General features: G+C 36.8%; 1 protein-coding gene and 1 pseudogene across 5 annotated transcripts in view; one reads left to right on the top strand and one right to left on the bottom strand.

Annotated features, from left to right (window-relative positions):
* The window catches only part of LOC113066039 (arf-GAP with SH3 domain, ANK repeat and PH domain-containing protein 1-like), a 107,323-nt gene extending 84,514 nt beyond the window's left edge, over positions 1 to 22,809 (top strand). Inside the window, exons 9-29 of one of the 5 annotated variants that reach the window (XM_026237618.1) lie at positions 554 to 640; positions 1,694 to 1,702; positions 2,330 to 2,430; positions 2,545 to 2,614; positions 4,778 to 4,865; positions 5,127 to 5,175; positions 6,253 to 6,416; positions 9,442 to 9,575; positions 9,971 to 10,062; positions 10,232 to 10,418; positions 11,888 to 11,973; positions 13,875 to 13,990; positions 14,569 to 14,636; positions 14,831 to 14,938; positions 15,020 to 15,245; positions 17,523 to 17,684; positions 19,378 to 19,453; positions 19,788 to 19,846; positions 20,395 to 20,903; positions 20,986 to 21,108; positions 21,415 to 22,809. In XM_026237618.1, coding sequence (XP_026093403.1) covers positions 554 to 640; positions 1,694 to 1,702; positions 2,330 to 2,430; positions 2,545 to 2,614; positions 4,778 to 4,865; positions 5,127 to 5,175; positions 6,253 to 6,416; positions 9,442 to 9,575; positions 9,971 to 10,062; positions 10,232 to 10,418; positions 11,888 to 11,973; positions 13,875 to 13,990; positions 14,569 to 14,636; positions 14,831 to 14,938; positions 15,020 to 15,245; positions 17,523 to 17,684; positions 19,378 to 19,453; positions 19,788 to 19,846; positions 20,395 to 20,903; positions 20,986 to 21,108; positions 21,415 to 21,489 — 2,589 coding nt within the window. In that variant the 3' untranslated portion in view covers positions 21,490 to 22,809. Of the gene's footprint in view, positions 1 to 553; positions 641 to 1,693; positions 1,703 to 2,329; positions 2,431 to 2,544; positions 2,615 to 4,777; positions 4,866 to 5,126; positions 5,176 to 6,252; positions 6,417 to 9,441; positions 9,576 to 9,970; positions 10,063 to 10,231; positions 10,419 to 11,887; positions 11,974 to 13,874; positions 13,991 to 14,568; positions 14,637 to 14,830; positions 14,939 to 15,019; positions 15,246 to 15,690; positions 15,760 to 17,522; positions 17,685 to 19,377; positions 19,454 to 19,787; positions 19,847 to 20,394; positions 20,904 to 20,985; positions 21,109 to 21,414 lie in introns of all 5 variants that reach the window. The other 4 variants (XM_026237620.1, XM_026237619.1, XM_026237622.1 and 1 more) reach the window with 4 other exon arrangements.
* A 78-nt stretch (positions 22,810 to 22,887) lies between these two features.
* On the bottom strand, positions 22,888 to 26,999 carry LOC113066040 (elongation factor 1-alpha 1-like; annotated as a pseudogene).

Genomic DNA, 26,999 nt, shown 5'->3' with positions numbered 1-26,999 from the left:
AATTTTTCAACTCGGGCGGCAGACGCGAATTCGCGTCAAACGCTAAATGCACAAAAAGCACCACCGAACTAGACGCGCGAATGAGGCGAACTCGCGTCTTCCGCGCCGCGCAATACGCCCCATTCGCGCCGCGAGACCTCCTGACGTGCGTAAACGCACCTTTGCATTGACTTAACATTGAAATCGTTCATGCCAGACGCTCTATTCGCGTTTGGTGTGAACACAGCATTAGAGCTGCATTACACCTCTATGTTGTGCACCATTATATTCTTTCCTAAGATCTTTGGTCAACTAAAAATAATTGTGCATTGACTGTTGCTATACCACGTTTTACCTTGCTGGGCTTGGTCTGAATGGTGGCCAATCATTCATGTGGTCCAGTCTCAAAATATGAAAGTGAAAAATGCAGCTACATATATTATTTCTTAGCATGACAATATAAAAATTGTATTACTAGGTGAAATATTGCGGTACTTTACAATAATTGGTTTATGTCCTGCACCCCTGATACTGTTACAGTGTAACAAGTTATTTTTGATTTTGTGTGATGTAGATAAAACAAACACAAGATGAAGAGAAAAAGCAGCTCACAGCATTAAGGGATCTCATTAAATCCTATCTACAGCTTGAACAAAAGGAGGTAGGTGTAGAAGGTGGTGTGCCTCAGGGCTCTGTCTTAGGACCAATGCAAATTAACATTTAATTGCCCAAACATCAGTCAAATTACTTGTTTGGGATTAAATATTTCCAATGTTCATTACATTAACTGTACATATTTAAAATATGTAAATATATTAAATATATTCCGTATTTAAAATGCTGTACACACGTAGAATTCTAATTAGCGTGTTTTCCGGACTATAAGTCGCACTTTTTTCATAGTTTGGCTGGTCCTGCGACTTATAGTCAGTTGCGACTTATTTATCAAAATTAATTTGACATGAACCAAGAGAAATTAAACAAGATAAAACATTACCGTCTACAGCCGCGAGAGGGCACTCTATGCTGCTCAGTGCTCCTGTAGCCTACAATGAAAACTGAGAGCGCCCTCTCGCGGCTGTAGACGTTAATGTTTTCTCTTGGTTCTTGGTTCTTAATAAATGCAACTTATAGTCCAGTGCGACATTTTTTTCCTCGTCATGACGTATTTTTGGACTGATGCGACTTATACTCAGGTGCGACTTATAGTCCAAAAAATATGGTAATCCTTTAATTGAATGAGACCTGAAGAGTTGAGTTTTACAGTAAATCTGTGGATCTAATGTGCAAACCTTTCTTAAAGCTCAACCTGTACAGGGGAGAGTGTGAGAGGGAGTGCCCAGTGCTGTACCATTCTGGTAGCCAGTATGAAATTGGGCTTGCTGGTAACCAGTGTTGTGCCCCACTGGTTGCTCAGAGAAAAATTACTGACTCTGTCATAATTAATAAGCAAAATAAATGACAATAAGTAGTTAGTCAATGAATATTGGTTTTATGTGCTTAGTGCCAACACATCGTCATGACAGCAAACTTGCATTTTATTATGGTAACATGGTGGGAGACAAGTCTTTAAGCTAGAACAAACCGTTGTGTAGTGTACCATAGTGCATTTAAATGGTTTAACAGATTCAATACACACAGCTTACATGTACCATGCTTTTCACACCCTCTCCTATTGTATGTCTCTCTCACCCGCTTCCTGTATGGATTGAAGTCTAGAAGAGTAAGTGTTCAGTGTGTACAGCATGCCGTGGGAATGAGATAGAGATTGTTGTTGTTGTGTGTGCTGTAGGGCTGGGCGATATATCTAACGATATGATCATGCGCATCTAATCAGTAAAGCTGTTTCCTTGATCACTGCTAAAATCGCAATCACCTGCTTATAATTGGAGTTGCATTTAATAGAGAAAGCCGTAGATCGCTGTCAAGCTACGCAATATTGCGTTCATTATCGAAGGCGATTCATCTGCGATAATGAACGCGATATTGCGTAGCTTGTCAGCGATCTGCGGCTCTGTCTATTAAATGCCACTCCAATTATAAGCAGGTGATTGCGATTTTAGCAGTGATCAAGGAAGCAGCTTTACTGACTATATGCGCATGATCATATCATTAGATATATCACCCAGCCCTAGTGTGCTGTGCGTGAGTGTGTGTGTGTGTGTGTGTGTGCACATTAAATAAGTGGCTGTCAGATAAAGCTGATGTTTAAAAGGTTACAAATCTGTTGAGAAATATTGTAAAATCATCATCATTTTACAAAAATGCTGTGTATGCAGTATCTGTTTGGATCAGTGACTGCATATTGCTGTTTAAAGCACCATGTGTATGTGTGTTTGTACTTGAGCAGGACTCTCAGAGTAAACAGGGTGGCTATAGTATGCACCAGCTGCAGGGAAACAAAGAGTTTGGCAGTGAGAAGAAAGGTTATCTGTTGAAGAAAAGTGATGGGTACACACACACACACACACACATTTTGATGAGATTTCTGATCAATGTGAGTTCTTGCTCTCTGTTATAAGTATAATTGTGTTATAATTGTGCAGTATAATTGTTCTGTTGTAGGTTGAGGAAGGTGTGGCAAAGGAGGAAGTGTTCTGTTAAAGGAGGAATTCTCACCATCTCTCATGCCACTGTGAGTAACTCAGACACACTCATGTGATTTACACTCTTCACAGAGTAGTTTTTTGTTATATTGGTTGAAGGTCTCTTCACATCCTGATAACAATCAATAATTTATATTACATTTATATATAAATCTTACGTTGAAGGCTCAGGACCATAAATTATTGAATTCCATCCATTCAGTTTAGCTGGTTTAAAAAAAAAAAAAAAAAAAAATCAGATTCCATTACAGAAGTGCAAGCCAAAATTCTAAGACTTGCCAAAATACACACAGACAGACAATGGAGTAAAACAAGGGGTAAGCATTGCCAGTATTTATACAATACAGAGGAATTTGATGAAATGTTTGGGTTTCAATTGATACATCAAACTTGCAGAGTTTCTTCTCCAGAGGTAAGCTAAACTTCAAGTTTTCCTAGTAATATTTTTTCCCTTTTGAAATATGGTGTAAGACCTGTGTATGGGATGAGGCATGGTATGCAAAAGTAGCATTTGCAAAAAAAAAAAAAAAAATGATGAATGTTTGAAATCAATGCTTTATTTACTCCTTTACTCCTTTTAAACCTAATCACATTACTGTTCTGATTACTTTATTTCAAAATTAATTCGTAATTAGTTACATTACTAGTTACATTACTTTTTCCTCCATTCAGTTTATGAAACCCCATTATACACGCTCCCAAAAAATATTTGTTATTAAAAGCATCAGCATTCACAGAATACTGTTATTTTTAACTAAACCAAGTGGCTGCTGTGTGCATGGTTTTGGCATGGCAGAATGCCAGCAAAGAGCGCTGCATTTATAACCTCTAAAAGACGTCTCAGTTCATCGCAATCTCAAAAATCTCTGTTAGAACATGAATCTTTCATAATGTCTACAATTCGTGTGTTATGATGAAAGGATTCGTGAGCATGCAAATTTCAGCACTTTATTACTCAATGCTGCAAACACGTGTTATAGCCTAAGGAGAAACTCTCCATAGCACGCGCCTGTTAATAATTAATATTTTATATTAGTTCATGTTGCTTTTGTGCAATAGATGAACAACAATGTATTTGTTTTAGATATTTTATGTTAAGATATTTCTATTTTGCGGGAGTCCCATGAATAATTTTATTCTCCCACATCCCGCACACGAGTCTCCTCATGTCTCCCGCTGCATTCGTGCCTATCAAGTCTTGTCCCGCACTAAACTCTGTTGCATCAGGTCTCTCGGGAGCAGGTCTCTAATCCACTGGCACTTGATTTAACAAGTTACTTAGCATGTGATACATCCTTTTTGCAATCTCTAGATTATAAAACACTGCATTCTGTCAGCAATGCAACACAGCAGTAACGTATAGAGACTTCAGCTTGTAACTATACTCTAATTACTTTTTTGAAAATTATAATGCTTTACATTCCTCCGTTACAAAAAAAAAAAAAAAAAAAATCAAATTACAGTAACACATTACTTAACACTGCAACACTGGTCTTGTCCTCTCTCACCCTCCACAACCTGCCATAAATTTTTTACTTTTCGCCATGATGTCACTTTGCCTATTGATACCCTCTGTTTCACATTTCATCGTCAAATCAAACCATATTCTGGACCAGTGTTATGTAACCAACATATGTGTTGCATTTCTCAACACCTTTGTTCAACAATAGCCTGTATGCATATCACTATGCGATTGAGCCTATATAAGGTTTCTAATAGTTAAATCACAAAATTCACAAACTAATATCTAGAGTTTTGTGAATATTATTTATTTGTAAAAAGAAGGAATCTTAATTTAGTTTAAAAAAATATGTTTTATGGTTTTAGAAACTCTACTAATTTAGTAATGCACTCTAACCTATATGCTACTACAGGTATATGCGGTTTGAGACGCTAAAAATATGACACTCAGCTAAAGATATCCATCTAGTGTGTACATATAATAGAAAAAAAGTGTGAAGATGGTGTGCAAGAGTACTTTCTGTTCTAAATGGACCCCGGTCAGACTGACAAACTTTCTGTGGGCTGTAGACCAGTAATAGACATAAGTTAAATGATTGTCTACCAAAATAATATATAATCTTTGTATTAGCTTTATCTTTTATGATAAATTTAAAATCACATGGTCTGGGATGTTACAGCAGGAATATGAATTAGTCAAGCATTTCTCCTGTTGTCACATTTTGTTTCAGGCAAACAGGCAGCCTGTCAAACTCAACCTGCTCACATGTCAGGTCAAGCCCAGCTCTGAGGACAGGAAGTGCTTCGATCTCATTTCCCGTGAGTCAACAGACACCCACAGGGAGAGCTTGTTTTGTGGGGAACCACATGAGTGATTTAGTAGCTTAGTGTAATTTTTGTGTTGTCTTTACCACACTCAGTCTGGGAAGAAAATTGTCAAACTTAATTTTAAATAGTTGTATAATTGCAACATTAATGTGATTTATGACTTTAATACCATCTTCTGGTGTTTAATTAGATTAGTGGAAATCACTTCATGTATATGCAAATGGATTATATTTTATTTGTCATGTGTTTCAGATAACCGTACATATCATTTCCAGGCTGAAGATGAGCAGGAATTTATTATGTAAGATTTATTTAAGGGGCTTTAATTTTTTTACCACTTTGCATCTGTAATTATAGTAATCTGCCTAGCGTTGAAAGAAACTTTTCTTTTGTGTGACTAGATTGTACTACTTTTATGGCAAACTAATATCACAAAAAATTTTGAGATTTGAACTCCTGTCTAAAGCATTTTCTCGATGGGTTTTGTAAATCTTTGTGGTGAGAAGTCTTTGAAGTTGTGTTCGATTGTTTTAATATGGCAAAAAAGCATCTACCATCTCATAACGTCTAAGTATTTTTAACAGCTGGCTTTGCTTCTTACCTACACTGCTGTGAGCTCCCTGCTGTTTATCAGAGAACTCCCTGACTGAGCCATTTAACAGAGGCTGATCAGAATGAGGCCTTTAACCCCTTTATAGATCAGTCCTGCAGTCCTTTCACCTCTGCTTTGACTGGAATCTCTTAAAAACCAAAAGCCAATCACATCATCTCACTAACAAGGAGGCATGGCATGCTTTTGATCTTAGTGTATCACCCCATTTTTTTGTAAAATATGTCTTATTTATGAAAAAAAAAGGAAGATGAATAAGAGGGTCTGAAAGAATGGCTTGGATGTTGCTTTAGGATTTAGTCTTGTTGGCAAATTGGTATTTCAGCATTACATGACACAGTAGTTAGGACAAATTATAAATAGTCCATCTTATGTTTTGCAGTAGAGGGTTAGTGTCCGGTTTAAAACAATGGACCAATCAGAAGAAGGACTGGGGTGGACAAGCAATTCAAGCATTTTAGAGTTGCAACTTTGTAACTTAGGGCTGCACGATGAATCCCATGTGATATTTAACGGGCATCTTGTCAGAACCGGCTTTACTGACAAGATGCGCATTAAATATCGCATGCAATTTATCGTGCAGCCCTAAACTGTGTACAGCTACCATGCCGTCAAATTTGACACCTTTCCTAATACGTGTTCCTGTTATTCCAGCATGTTATTCCAAAGAAAAAAATGCCTTTGCACTCTTCAGTTTTGGTTGTGTCGTAAAACTGTACATAAAAAAAAAAGATGAATGTGTCTGTTAATGTGTTTTTGCCTCTACAGATGGATCTCAGTGTTAACTAACAGTAAGGAGGAGGCACTTAACATGGCCTTCAGAGGAGAGCAGGGGGGAGGAGATGATGGGCTGGAAGATCTCACTAAAGCCATAATAGAAGATGTGCTGCGCATGGCCGGAAATGAAGTGTGCTGTGATTGTGGGGCTCCAGGTGCATATCTCTGTCTGTCCATCCATATATCTATCTATCTATCTATCTTTCTATCTATCTATCTATCTATCTGTCTATCTGTCTGTCTGTCTGTCTGTCTGTCTGTCTGTCTCAAAAGAAAATAATAATTCAACTGTGTCTGGTAAGATTCTCAACTTCGTTTCACTCTCTCCTCTCACGTCTGTTCTCCATTCAATCTGTTTTTATTTTTTTGAATCCCTATTTCTGTTTCTCTCACTCTTTTACCAGTGAAATCTGTTTCTCTCATGATGAAGCAGCAGCAGTGTGAGTGTGAGGATCAGGCAGTCAGTACAGTCGAGCGCTGTTACATCACTCTCTTATGTAATTGGCTCATGCAAGCTGTGCTAAAAGTTCTGAGAGAGCTTCTGCTCCAGGGATTATTTGATCAGCCTCTTTCAAATTCATTGTTTTCTCTCTCTGCAAGAGGATAGAGATATGACCCTGGAAAGGATCATGGTGCATTTATACTTGTTTTAATTTGTTGTAACATAAATCGATGAACAATTTAAAATTGAGGAAATGCATTTTTATAAATTGTCAGGTTTATCAGTGATTTTTTTTTTTTATTGCTGTCTTGTTAGATGACCATTGTTAATGAGTAGTGCCAGAATAAAGGCCTAGAATTCACACCAATGAAATAACTATCAATAACGATAGCTATAAAGTTTTAATCATGGTAAGTCCGCACCAAAATCATAACAATAATAACAAAAAAATAAAAATAACGTTGGTGTAGACACTTATATTAGTTATCTTTATATTTATTTTTCTTAATGTGAATGGTTCTTTGATTCATATTATGTATGAGATGCTGTTACGTTCATGGATTTCTGTTTCCTTATTTGGTCACCTTCCTTTTTTGTTTTGGTTAATTGATTATTCCCCACCTGTCTCCAGTTCCCTCATTACCTCCTGTGTGTTTAAATACCCGGTCTGTTCAGTTCCTCGTGGTCCGTGATTGAATGTGAATGTATATTTGTCTATGTTAATGCTTTATCTGTATATTTAACTTAACATATTTGTGAAGTGTAGTATATTGTCCGTAATCTCCTTCGTCATCCATTAAACTCCTCATTTTGATCACAATCCTCCTCTAACACTTTGTCTTTCGTTTAGCACACACACAATTTGTAACAGATGCACTATAGACAGAATTTTCCGTAGATATAAATTGGATTATGTTGTTATTCAGTATAACTATGTTGTTGGGAGGTTGTTAGCATATTGCTGTCATTGTTAAGGTCTCATAGCTACTTTCAAATGCAGTTTTTATGTTTTAGGTGGTTGGTACTAGCACGTTGTTATATTACTAAGCAGTTGCTAAGGTGTTCTACATGGTTGTTAGCCCTAAGCACATAGCTACTTTTATATGCAGATTCTAATGTGTTTTAGGTGGTTGCTAGCATCGTAGTATAGTTTCTTTTCTCGTTTATGTGTTCGGAGTGGTTGTTAATACATTGCTATGAGGTTGTTATGGTGTCCTGGAACGTTGTTAGTACATTGTTACATTTATTCTACGTAGTTTCTTTGGTGTTCTGGATGGTTGTAGGGACTTTCAGTTGGTCAGGTGTTAAAGATTGGTTCCATTTTATGAAGTAGGTGTAAAAAAAGTCACATGATTTCAGGTATCATTTATGTCAGTAGCACAGACTATATGGAAGGAGTATGCTTCATAGTTGCATCTTACTCTTTTTAAAAATGAACTATTCTGATCAACTGAATCATTGATTCAAGGGCTTTTAAATGAAGTTTAAGTTCATATTAAAGCTTATAGAGCTGTGTTGAGCTGTAATTCAGCTCCTCAGCTAAAAGCGAAACACTCATCTATGTCAAGGTGCATGACTCCTTACACCATTGAGTCTGTTTGAAAGCGGACTGGTTTATTTTTTTAACCAGAGAGATTAATTATTGTATTTGATGATGACTGATTGTGTGTTTATCAGAGAAGAAATAATGTACAAGTACACCTGGGATTTACTGACCATGCAGAGAAAGCTGCTAGAGAAGACATGTTTCTATATTTAGCTGCTGTGTATGTGTGTGTTCTCTTATCTTTGCTGCCCTGTCACTAGTTCTGTTCAGGGGATGTCACTGGCACTCATGGAGCCACAAACACACCTGCTGCCAACACTAACACACAGATTGTGTCTCATTCTCCTACAATCACTGATAACATTGCACTCTGAGTTAAACTCCATTCAGTATTTGCCATTCCATCTTCTAGAACAGTGGTTCTCAGTTGCAGTTCTGGCGACTCCACTGCTCTTCATATTTTGCATCTCTCCCTTTTTTAACACACCTGATTCGGATCATCAGCTCTTTAGAAGAGAAATCCATGCATGAACTGTGTTCTGATTCTGATTGACAGAGTCACTACATAGTGTTCATTGCTCCTTACTCCCTGAACACAGGAAGTCACTTTGCGCTATGCCACTGCCTGCAGCACCTTCACACAGATGAAACTTACTGTACTAGAGAAGTGTGAACTATGGCATAATTTATTGAAGAGTTCAGATGCAAAAACCTGAACTCTTCAATAAGAGAAGTAATGTAACTAATTACGAATTAATTTTGAAATAAAGTAATCAGAACAGATTGACGTTCTTCTTTAAAATGACTATTTCTCTCTGGCTACTATGTATATGTTTCTGTGTAAGTACTGGCACTTCTGAAAGGGTTGAGGATGGGATTTAGCGCATGATGAACTATGTGTGGAGAGCATTCACTACTTAAGTATTGTTATCTCATTTTTGAACGAGATGGCTTTTAGAGGCTTTTGCCTTGGAACTCTTTAAATACAATTGTACATTTGCACATTTTAATGTCCTTTGAATGGACCATATACCCTCTCTTTGAACTGGAATCATGGTGGAATATCCTTTGAAGTCCATTAGAAATTAAAATTATGAGTGCAATGAGGACCCCTTGTGGTAAAAATGTGTTTGTTTCTTTTCCTCTTCCTAATTTTACCTTTTATTCTTTTCTTTTCTGTTTATGTTCTCAGATCCCAAGTGGTTGTCAACTAACCTCGGGATCCTGACGTGCATCGAATGTTCAGGCATTCACCGGGAGATGGGCGTCCACATCTCACGCATTCAGTCCATGGAGCTAGACAAACTGGGAACCGCTGAACTCTTGGTGTGTACGATGAGGCAGATATTGTTTAAGGTCTTAAACAAGGGAACCCTAGGGATTCTTTGGCAGTATTGCGGGTGTCTGCCAGTTATTGTTTGATCACAAACTAATTTATGTGACAAAATTAAAAATATAGCCAAATTAACTTTAACTTTAAGCTTAAGTTCAGCTAAATGTTTCATTGTCCTTACTACATGTATCAAAATGAATCAAGTTAGTTGTATTAACATTAAATCCTTTAATATTTTAAAATCATATAAAACATTTTTGGGGTCAGTGCATTGGACCCGTGACTGTATACATAATTCATAATTATTTATTTAATAATATGAGAAGAATTGGATCTATTGTAATTTAGGCATATTTTATTTTGTTTTCCTCTATTGGTTTGCTTTCAGCTGGCCAAGAATGTGGGAAACAGTAGTTTTAATGAAATAATGGAGGGAAATCTTCCTTGCCCCTCTCCCAAGCCCACTCCTGCTAGTGACATGTAAGTGTTTATAGCAAACGTAAAATGAATTGTCATATTATATTTGAGTTTTCTAGTGTATTGAAAATACTTTCTGGTAAATGATAGATTTTCTTTATTTGCAGTTGCTTAAAGATGTTTGAATGTTTAGATATTAATGCTATTTCCCTTTCTCGTATGTTGATCTTAGGACTGTTCGTAAAGAGTTTATAAATGCTAAGTATGTAGATCATAAGTTCGCAAGAAAAACCTGCAGCTCAGCAGCAGCCAAGATGAGTGAGCTGTTTGAAGCCATCAGGTCACATGACCTACTCGCTCTCATCCAGGTGTATGCTGAGGGGGTGGAGCTTATGGAACCACTACCTGAAGGAGGACAGGTGAAGGACAGCATCAGAGTCAAATCGATCTTTAAAGATATAGTAACTAGGACAGTGGGGAAATAGGGTCACTTATTCATTTACCATTAAAAAAAAAAAAAAAAAAATTAATACTTTTTAAGGACCCCTCATGTTTCCAAATTTTTGAGAATGCCATTGTTTTTGTTCACTGAAAGTTTCATCCGTTTGTGTGCCGCTTTCTGCTCTCTTCACTAAACGCATGACTGCACCTCTGAACATAATAACAGTTAACTGTAGTATCAATCCATGGTGACATAACCCTAACAGTTCAAGTGATGTGCTTGATATAAATTTGATTTTATAAGAAATTTGCATTTGGCATTTATTTATTTCCTCATGTCAGAATGCTTTGCGGTCCGGATTCGGACCAGAATCTGCTAGTTGGAGACCCCTGATGCAACCTAGTGTATGGCCAGAGCATAAGCTGATTACGGTCATCTTTTGTTGAATCCTTAAAACATGAATCAGTGATCATGGCCATGTCAGAGACACTATTAGATATTTAGTGGATCTTCATCAGTACATCACTTAACAAAATTGTTAAGTTACAGTAAGTTACAGTATACATACATTACTATTCAAAAGTTTGGGGTCAGTTTTTTTGAAAGTCCCTTACACTTACCAAGGCTGCTTTTATTTTATTAGATTGAAAACAATGTAAAATATTGGGAATTGTTTTTTTTGTTTTGTTTTTTTTTCTAGTTTAATACACCTGAAAATGTCATTTTACATTATCCAGTCTTAATCGTCACATGATCTTTTGGAAATCAGTCTTATATTCTAATTTGCTGCAAAAAATAAAAAATAAAATAAAAATACATTTATTATTATTAATGTAAAAAAAAAAAAGTTATTTATATATCTAAACACTTTATATTTTTTTGTATACATATTATTTGTGGTATTGATTTTTTTTTTTTTTTTTTTTTGATGAATAGAAAGATCAAAAGAACATTATTTATTTGAAATAGAAATCTTTTATAACTGTGTACAATAAACATTTTGACAGTCTTTACTGTCACTACTGTCACTATTAATTTAATATATATTTGCTAAATAAAATTGTTGACCTGGTTTCCATCAGCAGATTTTTAAAAAACAATAATAATAATTTTTAATTGTATAAAAATATATATGTTTTTTATTATTTCCCTTAAAATACCATGCAAAGAGAAATTCTACCACAGATGACTAGGAGAGCTTCTTAAAAAAAAGTATAAGTAAATAAAGTAAATCAGTTTATTACATCTGTAAGATATTGTGCTCCGAGTTCATTCAGTGGCAAAGTTTGCACTGTGATAAATGTAATATTAGGTTAATATTTGAACAATTTCTGTACAGTTGCAAATTGTGATTAGTTGTATTATATGATATTAATGTTAAAAAACTGAATTAAATAGGATCAATTTTTCAGTTAATACAGTGATAATAGATTAAATTTTTTGTAGGAAGGAGGAGAGACTGCATTGCACTACGCTGTGAGGACAGGTGACCACACCTCACTGCACCTGGTTGACTTCCTCGTCCAGAACAGGTATGGAACACCAACCTATAACCACAAAAACCTGAGAGTATACACTCCTGGCCATGTTTTTATTATATTATTTTTTTTTTTGCAGTGAATGATCTTTGGGATTCATTTTAGGCAGTCACCTTTTGTTGCATTACATCATTATTATCATAAAGAGCTTCATGATTCAACGGGATGAGCTTTCAGTGTGTTTTTTATTTATTTAAGATGGAGAGATTTTTGAAGAGATTTTTATGCAGATAATATAGTAATTTAAGTTCAACTTTAAATCAATTTGCTATCTGGTTTGTGGGTTAAATTTGCATAACAGCATTAGAAGATCGGGTCATGTCTGCGATGAAATAGACTTGGCTCACATCCTAGTAAATAATCATAATTTGATTTCCCTGAGAACTGGAACACTGAAACTATTCCAGGTTTGCATTGAAGGTTGACTCAAGAGAAATATGACAGCATAAGGGAAATAAATCCATGCCAGACGACTGGAATAGTTTTATTTTTTGGAGAGCATGGCTCACTCAACTCCTCACCAGGTTTTGTTTTCCATTCCCCAATCCTCACTTGCTCCGAGATTAAATCTTCAAAATGTTGGGTTCCGAGTTCATTCAGTGGCAAAGTTTGCACTGTGATAAATCTAATATTATGTTACTTTTTTGCGCAATTTCTGTACAGTTACAAATTGTGATTAGTATGTATTATATGATATTAATGTTAATATGAATGTGTTTAAAAAAGGAAGTCATGTTATTTTCTATGTTGACACTTTGTTTCCATAAAAAGGTTGGGATCTGTCAAATTTATCTTAAAAAATAAAGTAAAAAAGTATTTTAAATCATTATTTCTTTATAACAGTATATGTTAAAATACATTTTTGTTGGCAAACCTGAATTTTCAGCAGTCATTAGTCTTTGGTGTCACATGATCCTTCAGAATTCATTATAATTTTCTGATTTGGTTCTCAAGAAACATTTCTTATTATTATTATTGATATTGAACACAGTTGTGCTGCTTAATATTTTTACAGAAACCAGGATTCTTTAATGAAATTACAGGATTCAGAATCAGATTTTAGGGTTCTTTAGTGAATACTGTAGAAAGTTCTAATGAACAACATTATTAATATTGTTATTATTATTATGTGATAGTGTAAAAGTTTTTACTGTAATTTTTTTTTAATGCATCCTTGCTGAATAAATATATTAATTTCTTTATATCCAAACAATTTTTACTGACCCCAAACCATTTAAACTGTAGTGTACTGTATTTGGAAGGAAAGCTTAGTCATACAGTATTATACTATACATCTCTTTGTAAATTCCACAATGAATTCCACATGTCCACCGGTTGTGTTAATCCATCTTTAACATTTACGATCTTTACAATATTTTTGCAAATTCCTTTTTCAGTCTGGCATGTGACAGTCTACTAATTTCACAATATAATGAGTAAATTTCCTGACACACAGTTGTATTATGCATGTATTTTGCTCTCAGATAGCAGGGATATACTGGTGTAGTTGTGTAGCCTGTTTTTTATTTTTGCTGTGATTCCCACTAGGTAAACAGAAATGGGTCATTTACTTGCTCTACCCCCATGTGTGGCGTTTAGTCACTGCTGACCCAAATTCAAAAATGTGAAGTGGTTTATTAAGAGTGAAAAGCTTGTTAATATCAGCCTCAGTTCATTTAAATCACAATAAAACACACTTTTGAGACTTGCCCAGATGGCATTGTTAACAAGACCGTAGTTTTGTGCCAAAATTGATGCAGGTTGGGTTTGGTATGTTTATTTTGCTTTATGCAGGAGGTTTTGAGTTCTAATACTTACAGTGTGTTTTTAATAGTACAATAAACTCTAACATGTCAGAAGATCAAGGAAAATTTGATTCTTATCTCTGTCTCCAGTGGGAATCTGGATAAACAGACGGAGAGGGGAAACACGGCCCTGCACTACTGTTGCCTGTATGAGAAACATGAATGCCTCAAACTACTGCTGAGAGGCAAACCAGCTACTGATATCAGTGAGTTACACATGCATGTGCAGTTTCACCAGATTCACTTTTTTTACTTTTTACTTATAATGCCTTTATAATATGCTTAAATATATGCAAACTTGTAGGCATGCACAACACATCAGTACCATAATGATAATTGGCCATAAAAAATGAATTTATTTATTTATTTATTTATTTATTTATTTATTATTATTATTATTATTATTATTATTATTATTATTATAACTTGTATTAGTTAATGAAGGCTTTTGATTTGTTTTCCTTCCCAAAATGGATATTAGTTTTTCATACTGCAATTTATAATGTTATGATGCTTAAATTAAAAAATCAAACCAACAAAAGAAGAAGAATATGTAATATGTGCTGTGACAAGTACTGGTTAGTCTAATAAATAAAATAATTAATAAAAGAAAACAAGTCGAGATAGAATAGAAAAAGAGTTTGTATTTATTTAAAATAAATGAATATATATATATTTATTTTTGTCATTTGTTTCTTTAGACAAGATAGTCTAGAATTATAATGTTGGTAATTTAAATGAATGTACATATAATTTCTGGTTAATGTGGGGCCTTATGTTTCAGCCAATCACAATGGAGAAACAGCTCTAGATGTTGCCAGGCGGTTGAAGATCATTCAGTGTGAGGAAGCGGTGAGTAACTTCTGGTTCAGATGATATAATCCTTCCTTTCAAAACTCTTAATACATGTCCGAAAACGTGTTCTTCATGATCAGTGAACAATAGGAGGCAGCAAAGATGTGGTAAAGGCGCCGGGTTGTTAAGATGTGGCTGTTTTTGAAGATCTGACTCATATTTGTGTATGTGTGTGTTCGTGTGTGCTTCAGCTGGTACAAGCCACTGAAGGAAAATTTAATCTTAAAGTCCATGTGGAATATGAATGGAATCTCAGACTGGAGGAGCTTGACGAGAGTGACGATGATCTGGATGACAAAGTAACGCATTCCTCCTTTTTTAAATTATCCGAACTCATGTAACTCACTGAGTCACAATGTCACATTGTTTTTCATCCCCAGCCCAGTCCCATTAAGAAGGATCGTTCTCCCCGGCCTCAGAGTTTCTGTCACTCGTACAGTCTGTCTCCTCATGACAAGCTCCCTCTGCCTGTTTTCACTGGCCAGCGAGATAAGCAGCGGCTTTCATACACTGCACTCTCCAATCAGATGTACAGTGTTTCTACTGACTGCCCGTCCTCTCCAGTCTCAGATGCTCCACATCTGCCTCCAAGGAATGCAGGCAAAGGTAAACTAGAACCTCAAAGCCGATCAAACGCCAACACTTGAGCATAAAACTTGTTCTAACCAGTCTTGCATATTAATAATTAAATCTATATTTTTATGTTCTAAATTCTATTTATATTCATAAATGCAGTTTATGAGCGTATTAATCTAGCTATTAGCTTCTTTATTTTAGTACAGTTTGTAATGCTAAAATCTGTACAGTAAACAAACAACAACAACAGCGAAACTTTTAACAACTGTAACAAATATCTGTATGGTTTTTATCCGCTCTCTGTTGCTTTGCACAGACTCCAGCTGCGTTTACGTTTCCTTTTGATACTTTCGTTTAACTTTCTGATGTCATTGTATTAATAGGCAAACCTACAGTATGTAAAATGTCATCGAGTCTTTTTGCAAATGTTCTTCGCTCTCTCTCTGTATTTTTCTATTTTTCTCATCTCTTGCAGCTCCTCTTCTGGCTTTCCTTGGCTCTCATTCCCACTATGCTACTCTGGCTAGCACTCGACAATACATCAGTGACTATCTTTTTTCTTTTCTTTTTTTGTATAAACCTCTCCTGCTTATTTAATCTATTTAATTACCTTATTCTGTGATCGTACGGCTGTGTCTGAAACTGAAGTTTGCTGCATTGCAGTGAACTAAATGTTTTTATATGAAAGTACAATACCATACAAATGTTTTAAGGGGAATAAGATTAATTTTTTCTTAAGGAAATTAATACTTATACTTATAGATGCTGCATATTTCTGGTTTTTGGACACTATAGTTACACAAACAACCGTCATGGTCGCTAACACTTCTTATAAGTTTAGCAGACAAATCAGATTCAGTACATCCGATGTACTTTTCACTTGATGTTATCTATATAGTAAATAGATGATTTGACTTTGCTTAGTAGCAACTAGGGCTGTGCGATATGGACACAAAAAAACAATTGCGATTTCTTTGATCAATTTTTCGATTTCGATTCGAATCATGATTTTGACACGCACAGATATGCTTTACAGTGATAAATGCAATCAGTATGAATTAGAAACATATTTCCAAAAGAAAACCAATTAGAGCTTCATCAAAAAGTTGTAACATGTCTCTAGAACAGACATACGTCAAAATAATCACTAAGTAAAGGTGTGGCAAAATGTCTAGACATATGGCAAAAAAATATAAATAAATAAATCCCGTGTCCAGGGACTTTTTTTCTCTTTTTGCCATGCATTGGTCATAGAGCTCATTGTAGCGGTGCCTCAGGTGTTTAAATAGATTTGTTATACATTATACAGGTTCACACGTACTCAGTGTGTATATAATAGGCTAGGTGTATGTGGTGCAGAAGCAGCAGCAAGAGCGCATAATTTTAACGCAAATGCACATTAAAATAATGCCTAAGCGCGAATCTCTCCACTCACACACAGATTTCCTTTGCTCTGTCACAAAACCAGACATGCATGCTCAGATACACGCTGCTCTCGCCCAGAGAGAGTGTGTGCACTTAAAACGTGTGTCTTCTCACTCAAACTGCATCCTGTGCACTCACAACTCTCTCTATGCTTATGTGCTAGATATTCATTCTTTTCGCATGTTTATATTTCTAGCCTTTTACCGTGTGCATTGTGAATGCTCTGATCTTTTAACATGGGCTCGGAAAAAAGACAGTGTGTGAACCTGGAGTTACGTAGTCATATGCCTTAGACGCGTTGCATTCTGATTGGTTCAGATAGCATACTGTGGGAGGTCGGGGGTGCAGAAAATTGTGCTATAAAGCGATTTAGAAATTCTGCATGCTCAAATCGTGATTTTATGATGATTTTGATTAATCACACAGCCCTAGTAACAACTTATGTGCAGAATTTGCTGAAGTTATAAAAATGCTGCATTTGCTTACATTTCATCCCTTTCCTGGTCCTCTCTGACTGAGTTTTTCACTGGCTATTGACTATTATTTTCAAAATATGTAACATAGAATAGATCATTCATGAGAATAAACCTTAATCAACTTTTTTTTGTGGTGTCTCGATGTCCTTCTCCAGTTTAAGTCACTCATCTAGTTTCTCCACTTCTATATTTAGTACCCCACTTACCTGGCCTGCTTCAGTTTCAGTAGCAATTGTCATCCTTTCCAAGTGGTTATCCACACTGTCATTCTTTCCTTTTATTTACTTCTCTTTATATCCTGCCATCCTCCTCCTGTATCTTGTTCAGTGCACATGTTAAATGACAGTATCCATTCTTCCCCATGACATCATGGCATGTTCTTGTTTCATGTTTGTTTTACCTCCAGCCCCTCCATTGTCAAACTTGCCCCCCTCCACCCCTGCCGCACAGACCCCCGCTAGTGGCAGCTCCACTTTCTCAAAGAAGAGACCACCGCCCCCTCCCCCTGGACACAAACGCACTCTATCCGAACCCCCCACCTCTTTCTCGCACACCCCGCTCATAAAAGGTGGGCTATACTTAGTCAACAACTCTAGGTTGAATTACAAATCTAATGTTTCTGGTGTGTATTTTTGTCCAGGTTTAAATTTACTCCTATACACATAGAAAGGATTAGATTTTTCCATTTGTTTGAGTTGTTTTCAGTTTAGTTGTTTTAAACACCAATTTAGTTGTTTTAAAATAACATTCTAGCAAATCTTGGTTAATTTAAGATCAATCCTTAGCCGCTGTTATTATCATCCCCAGGCTTCCTGCATTTATTTTTGGTTTAGTCTCTACAATATATAACCAGATCATTTGTATCCCATTCATTCTGTGGTGTTGTTACGTGTTAAGCTCCATAACATTTCAAATATGAAAACCAATATTGAGAGGACAATATTGCCAATGAAAGCCTCGGCCTAATGACCCATCCCTAAACTTTTGACTTCTTCATTATACCCTGCCCCAGTGATTTGCATGTTTCTTACCATTTTGTGAAAAGGCAAAGAGAAAGGCATGGCAAAATAATGGTCTGAATTGTATTATTAGGTGAAAGACATATTTGACTGCATTGCATCTTGCCATGATCTGTTTTGATATAACCCATCTAAATTAAGTTGCTGATTGAATGCATAAGACCATTATTGTGCCTGGCCTGGCGCTAATGTATTAACTTTCTGCTGCATTCTTATTAAAGTTTGCTTCACTATACTGACTCTAAACAAAGCCATAAAGTGACATTTGCAGAAAGAATTCCTGGAGATTTTCACGTTCAAAACTAACTTAAATGTGGAAAACAGTTGCGTATACTTAAATGCATTTTATTTCATGTACACTGCAGTTCAGAATTTTGCATTCAGTATTATTATTATTTTTCCTTGTTTCTGAAAACATCAGTTTACATAAGATTGTTTGCATAGGGCTGTCGCGATAATCGCAATATTGTAATATTGTGAATCTCAAAAGCCAACTGCAGAGTATGTTTATATTATTATTTCCTGGGTTTTAAGACTTGTATAGCTTAATATAATGTAAATGATGTCCCCTACTGAAATATGTAGTAGAAAACCCATTAAAGATTATATGTTATATGAAAGAATCACATAGTTTTATACATATTTAGGACTGTGTGTGTGGGGGGGGGGGGCATTATTCTGATCACGTAAAATGGTTGCACTTGGTGAGCTACAGCCACTGTTGCTCGTTGCCCTCCGACTGAAAATTACAACCAAACGCCACACAATGTGGTATTGTATTAGTATTTTATTTGTTTAAATAGCGAGTTGTCGCTGTAAAAAGCACCCGTAGCTCACCAAGTGCAACCATTTGACGTCATCAATGCATAATATACTGTTCACATAAAAAAAAGTCATCTCCCATATTGTAAAAACAATTTAGCTTTTTTTAATAACATACATCTTTCATGAGTTCTCTACTACATGTTCCAATAAGAGACATCATTTATGTTATATTACCCTATACTTGTATTAATACCCGGGGATCCCTTTAATGTAGTGAGCTTAAAATTATTTCAAAAATTATTTCCAATAATTTCAAAAAAATAAAATAAAATTCCCAGTGTGAAAGTCACACAAGTCTCTTCTGAAAATGTTACTTTAGAGGCTCTTACAGAGATTTAAGTAATTAGTTAATTTGTTATGACATCTTACAGTACCTCACAGTATAATGCTCACTGTACAACATGCTCATCGTTCCAGGAAGCGATTCGACGCCTCCTCCTGTCATCAAGATGTACACTCAAAACAGATTTGAGGGTATCCCACAACAGCAAAGGTGAACCGACATCCTTCACAAGCTTCAATGCAGCAAATGAAACACCCCGAACAAAAGTGATTCGGAATTAAATTTGCACATCAAGTAAAAACCTTTTGCAGTTTTTATATGATTATGAACTAATTTTCAACTATTTTTAGAACTATATTTGCATTAGAAAGGTCAGCAAACTTTACACTGCAAAGTTTCATTTGAATATGTCCATGTAATTTTTCATTTTGTTTGGGCATGCAAATCAGTTCCATTTTATACAACATGGCTGGTTTTACGGAGCATGTAAATATGATATTAGCAGACATTGCTTTGAGGCTTACATATGTTTCCATATTTCTAGTCTCAACACCACAAAGCCCACACTTGGTCCACGGGTCCTTCCCAAACTACCTCAGAAGGGTAGGTGGCATGCTTTCTTCTTTTGAATATTGCTTTGATACATCTGTATGATGAAATAAAATTAGTTCCATTAAGTAATTTAGTTATTGTGTATAGTGTATAGTTATTTGCATTAACGTATGTATAATTCAGTTTGTATTAAGCTGACAGTGTATCATTTCCTACCCACTATTAGAGTACAGTTAGATGTATAACTTGAGAAACATTTTCAAATGAAATTTCACATCACAAAATATACCCTATAAAAGGCCAGTGGCAGTGATGAGGAGTAACTTCATTAAAAGAAGCAACAAACAAAACCATTTATTCCAAGTATTTCAGCAAAAACTATTCTTGAAATTTTATTTTTATTTTGCCCTTTGCTATTTAAACTTTTTGCAAACCCTGGTTTCTAGTGTGCTTTACTGCCATTTAAACATAACCCAACATATTGTTAGTGAGGGAAATATTTTCTCATATTTGTCTTCCAAAATTGTCTAGAACTATATAAAAAATTTGACTGAAAACATACAACTAATCTACTAACCCTTTTTTTTTTATTTATATAGTTGCCCTGCGTAAGATAGATACCATTCATCACCCATCTATGGACAAAACCAACCAGCCTCTTGAACCTGTCCTGTTCCAAAAGGTTCTGCAGAGTTCAGACACTCCACAGAAAGTTCCGTTAGCCGATAGACCCCTACCTGGAGATATACCTCCTAAACCACAGCCTTCACAATTACCCCCTAAACCAGGAGAACTGCCTCCAAAGCCTCAGCTATCTGACCTTCCCCCTAAACCCCAGTTAGGTGATCTACCCCCTAAACCTCAGCTGAAAGATCTACCGCCCAAACCTCAACTGACAGACATCTCCCCACCCAAACCTGTAACCACTGAGGTCTTCCACAAACCTCCTCCTGGTGAAGTGGCTCCCAAGCCGCAACCACCAGATACTCCAGCAGTCATCCAACAAGCTGAATTGTCTCCTCAACCTGTCCCGTCTAGTGAAGACACCAATGGAAGCCTAACATCTGCACACGAGACGCCTGTACCATTGCCCAGGAAAATAAATCCGGTAAAGATTTGGTCACCAATGCTTTGGGAAAATGCATTGAAGTATCTTACTATCTTTCATTATTTGTTTTGCCTTCTATCAGATAAAGAGTAACATGCGAAGGGTGAAGACTATCTATGATTGTCAGGCAGATAATGATGATGAGCTCACTTTCGTTGAGGGTGAGGTCATTGTAGTGACCGGGGAAGAAGATCAGGAGTGGTGGGTAAGTGTAACAACACCAAAATTTCAAGCAAATGTGCACCACAGCATGAGACCGAAGAAGCCAAAATTCTACATTCAAAAGCCTACAGTACATAAACAAATAGACTCCTTGGAATAAAACCAAAGTCACACAGTGATGTTTAAATATGAAAAACTGATAAACCATGGTTAAAGCAGAACTGTTTCCAGGCCATTGAATTAAATCTAACTGGTAATCTTGCATTAATTTTCAGAAATACAGCAGTTCATCATCAGTTATTCCTTTTTTTTTTACTTTCTGATTGCAACCTTTCTTTTTTGTCTTCAGATCGGGCACATCGAAGGGCAGCCAGAGAGGAAAGGTGTATTTCCCATGTCTTTTGTTCATATCCTGTCTGATTGACACTGAACTGTTGGTCCTCCTCTTCCATTTATGGGATGAGCTTGACTTAGCTGCTGAATCAACAATACAAGTTTTAGAGAGATGGAACCACAATGAGAAACCCATTATCTCCTTACCATCATCAGAGACAGAGTGTAAATAAAATCTCTAACTTTACCGCTGTTACTTGTACCATTTTATACAGCCTACCGCAGTGGCTAGACTGCACCCACTTAAAAGACCAGCACTTTCTCTCCACTATTACTGATACTGTATCTCTCTATATAGGATTGTACATAAATGTGTGTGTGTGTTTCACATAAGGATGAGTGTGTGATTTTGTGTAAATGTAGAAAATTGTGTTTGTCTGAAAAGTAAATGTGTGAACTTGTACTCGACCTGCCAGTAAATTATGGCTGGTGCCAGTTTTGTTCAAATAAATTGAAGTATAAATGTGGCCATCATTGCTATCATCTATAGCAGGGACAGACATTAGTAGACTTCTCTTCCTTGCGAATAACTGGACTTGTAAGTTTCCTGAACATCGGTTTTCAATTGTTTTTACCATCACATTTCCTAATACACCACTAAAGCATGTCCAAGAGTGAAATGATAATTTGTGTTTGCTATTCCCTGTTCTTGCAGCTCAATGTAAAAATGATTAACCTGTGCAATGCATTACCTGTGTCCTTTTCACAGGTTGTTCCTATCTGATCCCATATCAGTGTTTGTTTTATCTACACAAGTAATTTTACTACAGTCTTTGAGAAGGACAGTGCTCTGTAATACAGTGGTGTTCCACAAACAGAAAGATCACCCTTCTTCATCTTTAATAGTTTATTGAGAGGTCTTGGATACTTGAAATACTTCTGAAATATGGAAGTTGTTTACTTGGTTCATAGATGTTATATTTTCAAGTGATGGACATGTACTGTATTGCAACTGGAACCATTGCTTTGTCCATTCTGCCAGTAACCCCATGTCAGATCTCATTAGCCATTCAAATTCCCAATGAAGGACTACGACCACTATAGTTTCCAGTTTGAGATTTGCTCAGTCTTGCATTCAAGTAACAAAGGTTGGATAAGATCAGCATTGTGATTCATTTTGGTAGATGGGATCCCCAAAATTTAAATTAGTCTAGTTCAGAACGAATCACAAGTTTAGATAATTATCTTCATTTGACATTAACCCCTTTTGTTGCATCAACCCAGTATTCAGCGTTGAGGTGAAATGATAGAGGTCAGACAGGTTTCTTTTTGACTGCTTAGTTTGAGGACAGTATTCGCTGTCTGAACATGTTCCTCACTTACCATTCCATTATCAATAAAATGGTTTCATGTTAAACAAGACTCAATCTCTTAAGCATCGAGGTCAATTAGTAAAGACACTCCACAGCAGCTGCCACAAGTGGACTCAAGACTCAACACATGCAACGACTAAAGGGAAAAATTTATTTGCATTCAAGCAACATACAACTGTTAATGCTTCTCTAAAGTCATACCAAACCTCAGATTGGACCCCGGAGTCAGTTCAAACAACCCAATACAGCAGCAACGTAATTAAAAAGCGGCTTGACTTGGCAAAAATAAAGTGCGGTTCCATAAAACTTTACAAAAATGTTCAACATAAACTTTTTGGTTCACATACCAGACTGCTGGTAGAAAAGTATTATAAAAGGGACGAATGAGCAACTCATTTTGATGGAGCAGGTTTTTGTGACATCTTTTTAGCTTAGTCCACCTTCTCCAGTTCTGATAATTCCAACAGCAACTGTATGTATTAAATCCCTTACAGCAAATCAACCTGACAAGAAAAACACACACACAGACACATTAAAACGGGCTTCTTTCAGCAGTACTTTGACTTTAAATCCAGTGGCTTACCCAGAGGTAGATAATGAAAGAAGCTCTCCACACATAAGGGTTTGTTTGGGATGAGTTTGATTGTAGCACCATCTTTTGACATCAAGTACTGGGGGCCAGTCTTCCAGTTTCTTCCCCATACGCCGAACAAGTCTTTCCCTCAGCTCAGCAAAATGACAGGAAACATGAGTTGCGTGGCAATCTAGTACAGAGGAGTAGCCAACCTTGACTTTGCCTGGGTGGTTCAGCATTATGAACTGTTGAAACACGCAAGAGATTCAGTTACCAGTTTGTCAACCAGAGTTCATCAAAGAGAGCAAAGCTGTAGTACCTGAGCAATAAACCCGCTGACGTCTGATGGTGGGTCCTGCTGTGCATTCATTACCTGCTACATCATCTCTTTGAAGGTTCTTTACAGGTGCATCTCAATAAATGTTATTTATTTCAATAATTCAACTCAAATTGTGAAACTTGTGTATTAAATAAATTAAATGTACAAAAGACTGAAGTAGTTTAAGTCTTTGGTTATTTTAATTGTGATGATTTTGACTCACATTTAACAGAAACTCAGCAATTCACATCTAATTATACTTCATAAGACCAATAATATTAATATATTTATTTATTTATTTATTTATTGTGAATTGTTGATGTAACGATATACATCCTATTCATCGGGAAGAAGGAGGCGGGAACCGGCGCACAATCAAAAACACTTTAACAATCAAAAATAAACACAATCAAAAAAAAAAAACACAACAAAACAAATAAAAGCAAAACATAAAATAAGTCCCAGGCCTGGTCCTCTCTCGTCCTTCACGGTCGTCGCTCCAGTTTTATATCCCTCCATCTCCTACGTGGGACTCGATACTGGCGGTGGGGCGCAGGTGTAGCTCATCTCCAATCACTACACCTGGCCTCACTCCTCGTTCCCATGCCTCTCGGCCCCGCCCCACTCGCCACAGTTGACTTTCTGGAAAGTATGTTAATTTATTGTACATGTATTCAATACTTGATAAGGGCTTCTTTTGCTTTAATTACTGCCTCAATTCAGCATGGTGTGCAGGTGATCAGTGTGTGGCACTGCTGAGGTGGTATTGAAGCTCAGGTTTCTTTGACTGGCCTTCAGCTCATCTGCATTTTTTGGTATCTTTTCTCATTCTCATTTTCCTCTTGACAATACCTCATAGAGTGGAGGGAAGTCGTGGCCTAATGGTTCGAGAGTCGGACTCCCAATCGAAAGGTTGTTTCCTACAGTTCTCTCTCCACCTTCAATACCACGACTTAGGTGCCCTTGAGCACCGAGCAAGGTATCGAACCCCCAACAGCTCCCCGGGCACCGCAGCATAAATGGTTGCCCACTGCTCGGGGTGTGTGTTCACAGTGTGTGTGTGTGTTCACTGCTCTGTGTGTGTGCACTTCGGATGGGTTAAATGCAGAGCACAAATTCTGAGTATGGGTCACCATACTTGGCTGAATGTCACGTCACTTTCATCACTCACTTAGATTCTCTATGGGGTTCAGGTCTGGTGAGTTTGCTGGCCAGTCAAGCACACCAACACCATGGGCATTTAACCAACTGTTTGTGCTTTTGGCAGTTTGGGCAGGTGCCAAATCCTGCTGGACAATAAAATAAGCATATTCAAAAAGCTGGTCAACATAAGGAAGCATGAAGTGCTCCAACATTTCTTGGTAAACATGTGCAGTGACTTTGGTTTTCAAGCAACACTTTGGACCAACACCAGCAGATGAGATTGCACCCCAAATCATCACAGACTGTGGAAACTTAACACAACTTGAGCTATGAGCTTCTCCATCCTGTAAGCCTTCCTCCAGACTCTAGGGTCCTTGGTTTCCAAATGAAATACAAAACTTGCTCTCATCTGAAAAGAGGATTTTGGACCACTGGGCAACAGTCCAGACCAGTTCTTCTTCTCCTTAGCCCAGGTAAGAAAAAATTATTTGACACATCTTTGTGTGGTGGCTCTTGATGCCTTGACCCCAGCCTCAGTCCATTCCTTGTGAAGTTCACTCAAATTCTTGAATCAATTTTGCTTGACAATCCTCATAAGGCTGCAGTTCTCTCGGTTGGTTGTGCGGCTTTTTCTTCCACACTTTTTCCTTCCACTCAACTTTCTGTTAACATGCTTGGTGTTTTGAGTTGATTAGCTGATTGGCATGTCACCGTATTTGTTGAGACAGTGAATTGGTGGGTTGGTGAGCCAAAATCATCACAATTAAAATAACCAAAGACTTAAACTTCTTCAGTCTGTGTGCACTCAGTTTATTTAATACATGAGTTTCACAATTTGAGTTGAATTACTGAAATAAATGATCTTTTCCATGACATTCAAATTTATTGAGATGCACCTGTACAGACACATTTTTAATGTTGTAGCCCACATTGTGGCCAGAGAGGGCAGTCTGAAGCCCCTGGTGATACATCATAATTGACTTCACCTCAACAGTCAACTTTGCTGGTGAGAAGGTGAGAACATTATTTTTTCATCAGACACTATTTAACTGAACAGAGATGACATCAATGAATTCAGTGATGAACTGCCTTAACTATCATTTTGCATTATTGAGACACTGTTTTCCAAATGAATGTTGTTCAGTGCTTTGACGCAATGTATTTTGTTTAAAGCACTATTTAAATAAAGGTGATTGATTGATTGAACAATTCCAGGCTCTAAGACACCAGTCTCAATCTTTCCCACAGGGACTGTGCCAACACCTGGTGAGGGGAGCCCAGTTAGACAGTCACAGTAGAAGTCCAGAGTCCTCAACAATTAAGGGGTTTTATACTTTGTTAAATCAAGACCTTGCTCACTTGGTAGTTTTACCCACCACCAATCTTGTAGACATCTTGAAAGGGAAGGGGGAGTGGTTTGCTTTCATTGCGCACTGGAGGAAGTAGGGAATCAAGCCCTTCCAACAAAGTTCTTTCCTCTTGAGCTGAAACAGGTATGAAAGGTACAGCACCAATCTCAAAGCCAATCTTCTTGATGAACACAGAGACATTCTTCACCACCTCATCATAACGTTTCTGGCTGAATGCCAGCTCAGTGACACAGACCATGAGCTGTTTGACCCCAAGGATGCAAGCCAGCAAAGCATGCTTTCGTCTGACCATTGCAAGAAATTCATGCCTTGAACTCACCCTTTGCAGTAGAGATAATTAACAGAGCAGCATCAGCCTAAGTTGAAAAAGATCACCATCTATATCAACTTGATTGTTTATGAAGTACCAGAAGAGAAACCCAGATAAACACTCAAGAGCTCAACTCCTCAAGAAGCACATATACCTATGAAGTTGATCATGGTCTTAATGAAGTCACGATGACCAGGTGCATCACTTATAGTAAAGGTGTATTTCTGAGTATTGAATTTCCGCAGGGAAATATCAATTGTAATACCACGTTCCCTCACTGCTTTCAGTTTGTCCTGAACCCAGGCATACTTGAAGGAACTCTTTCCCTTCTTCAAAAGAATAATAATAAATGTAATATCAAATCAATTATAAAAGAGAGCCCAAATTAATATGAACATGTTGCAGCCATCTCTCAATTGTTCTATGGTCAATTCCATTAGACCAGGTGACCAGTGGTTGTTGATTTGCCACTGTCTACATGCCCAGTTGATATGGATCCTGTCTTTGGCCAT

This window comes from Carassius auratus, chromosome 49, assembly GCF_003368295.1.
Source record: "Carassius auratus strain Wakin chromosome 49, ASM336829v1, whole genome shotgun sequence".
Taxonomy (NCBI): Eukaryota; Metazoa; Chordata; class Actinopteri; order Cypriniformes; family Cyprinidae; genus Carassius; species Carassius auratus.
The sequence above is the reverse complement of the archived record's forward strand: the minus strand, read 5'-3'. Positions and strand labels throughout refer to the sequence as shown.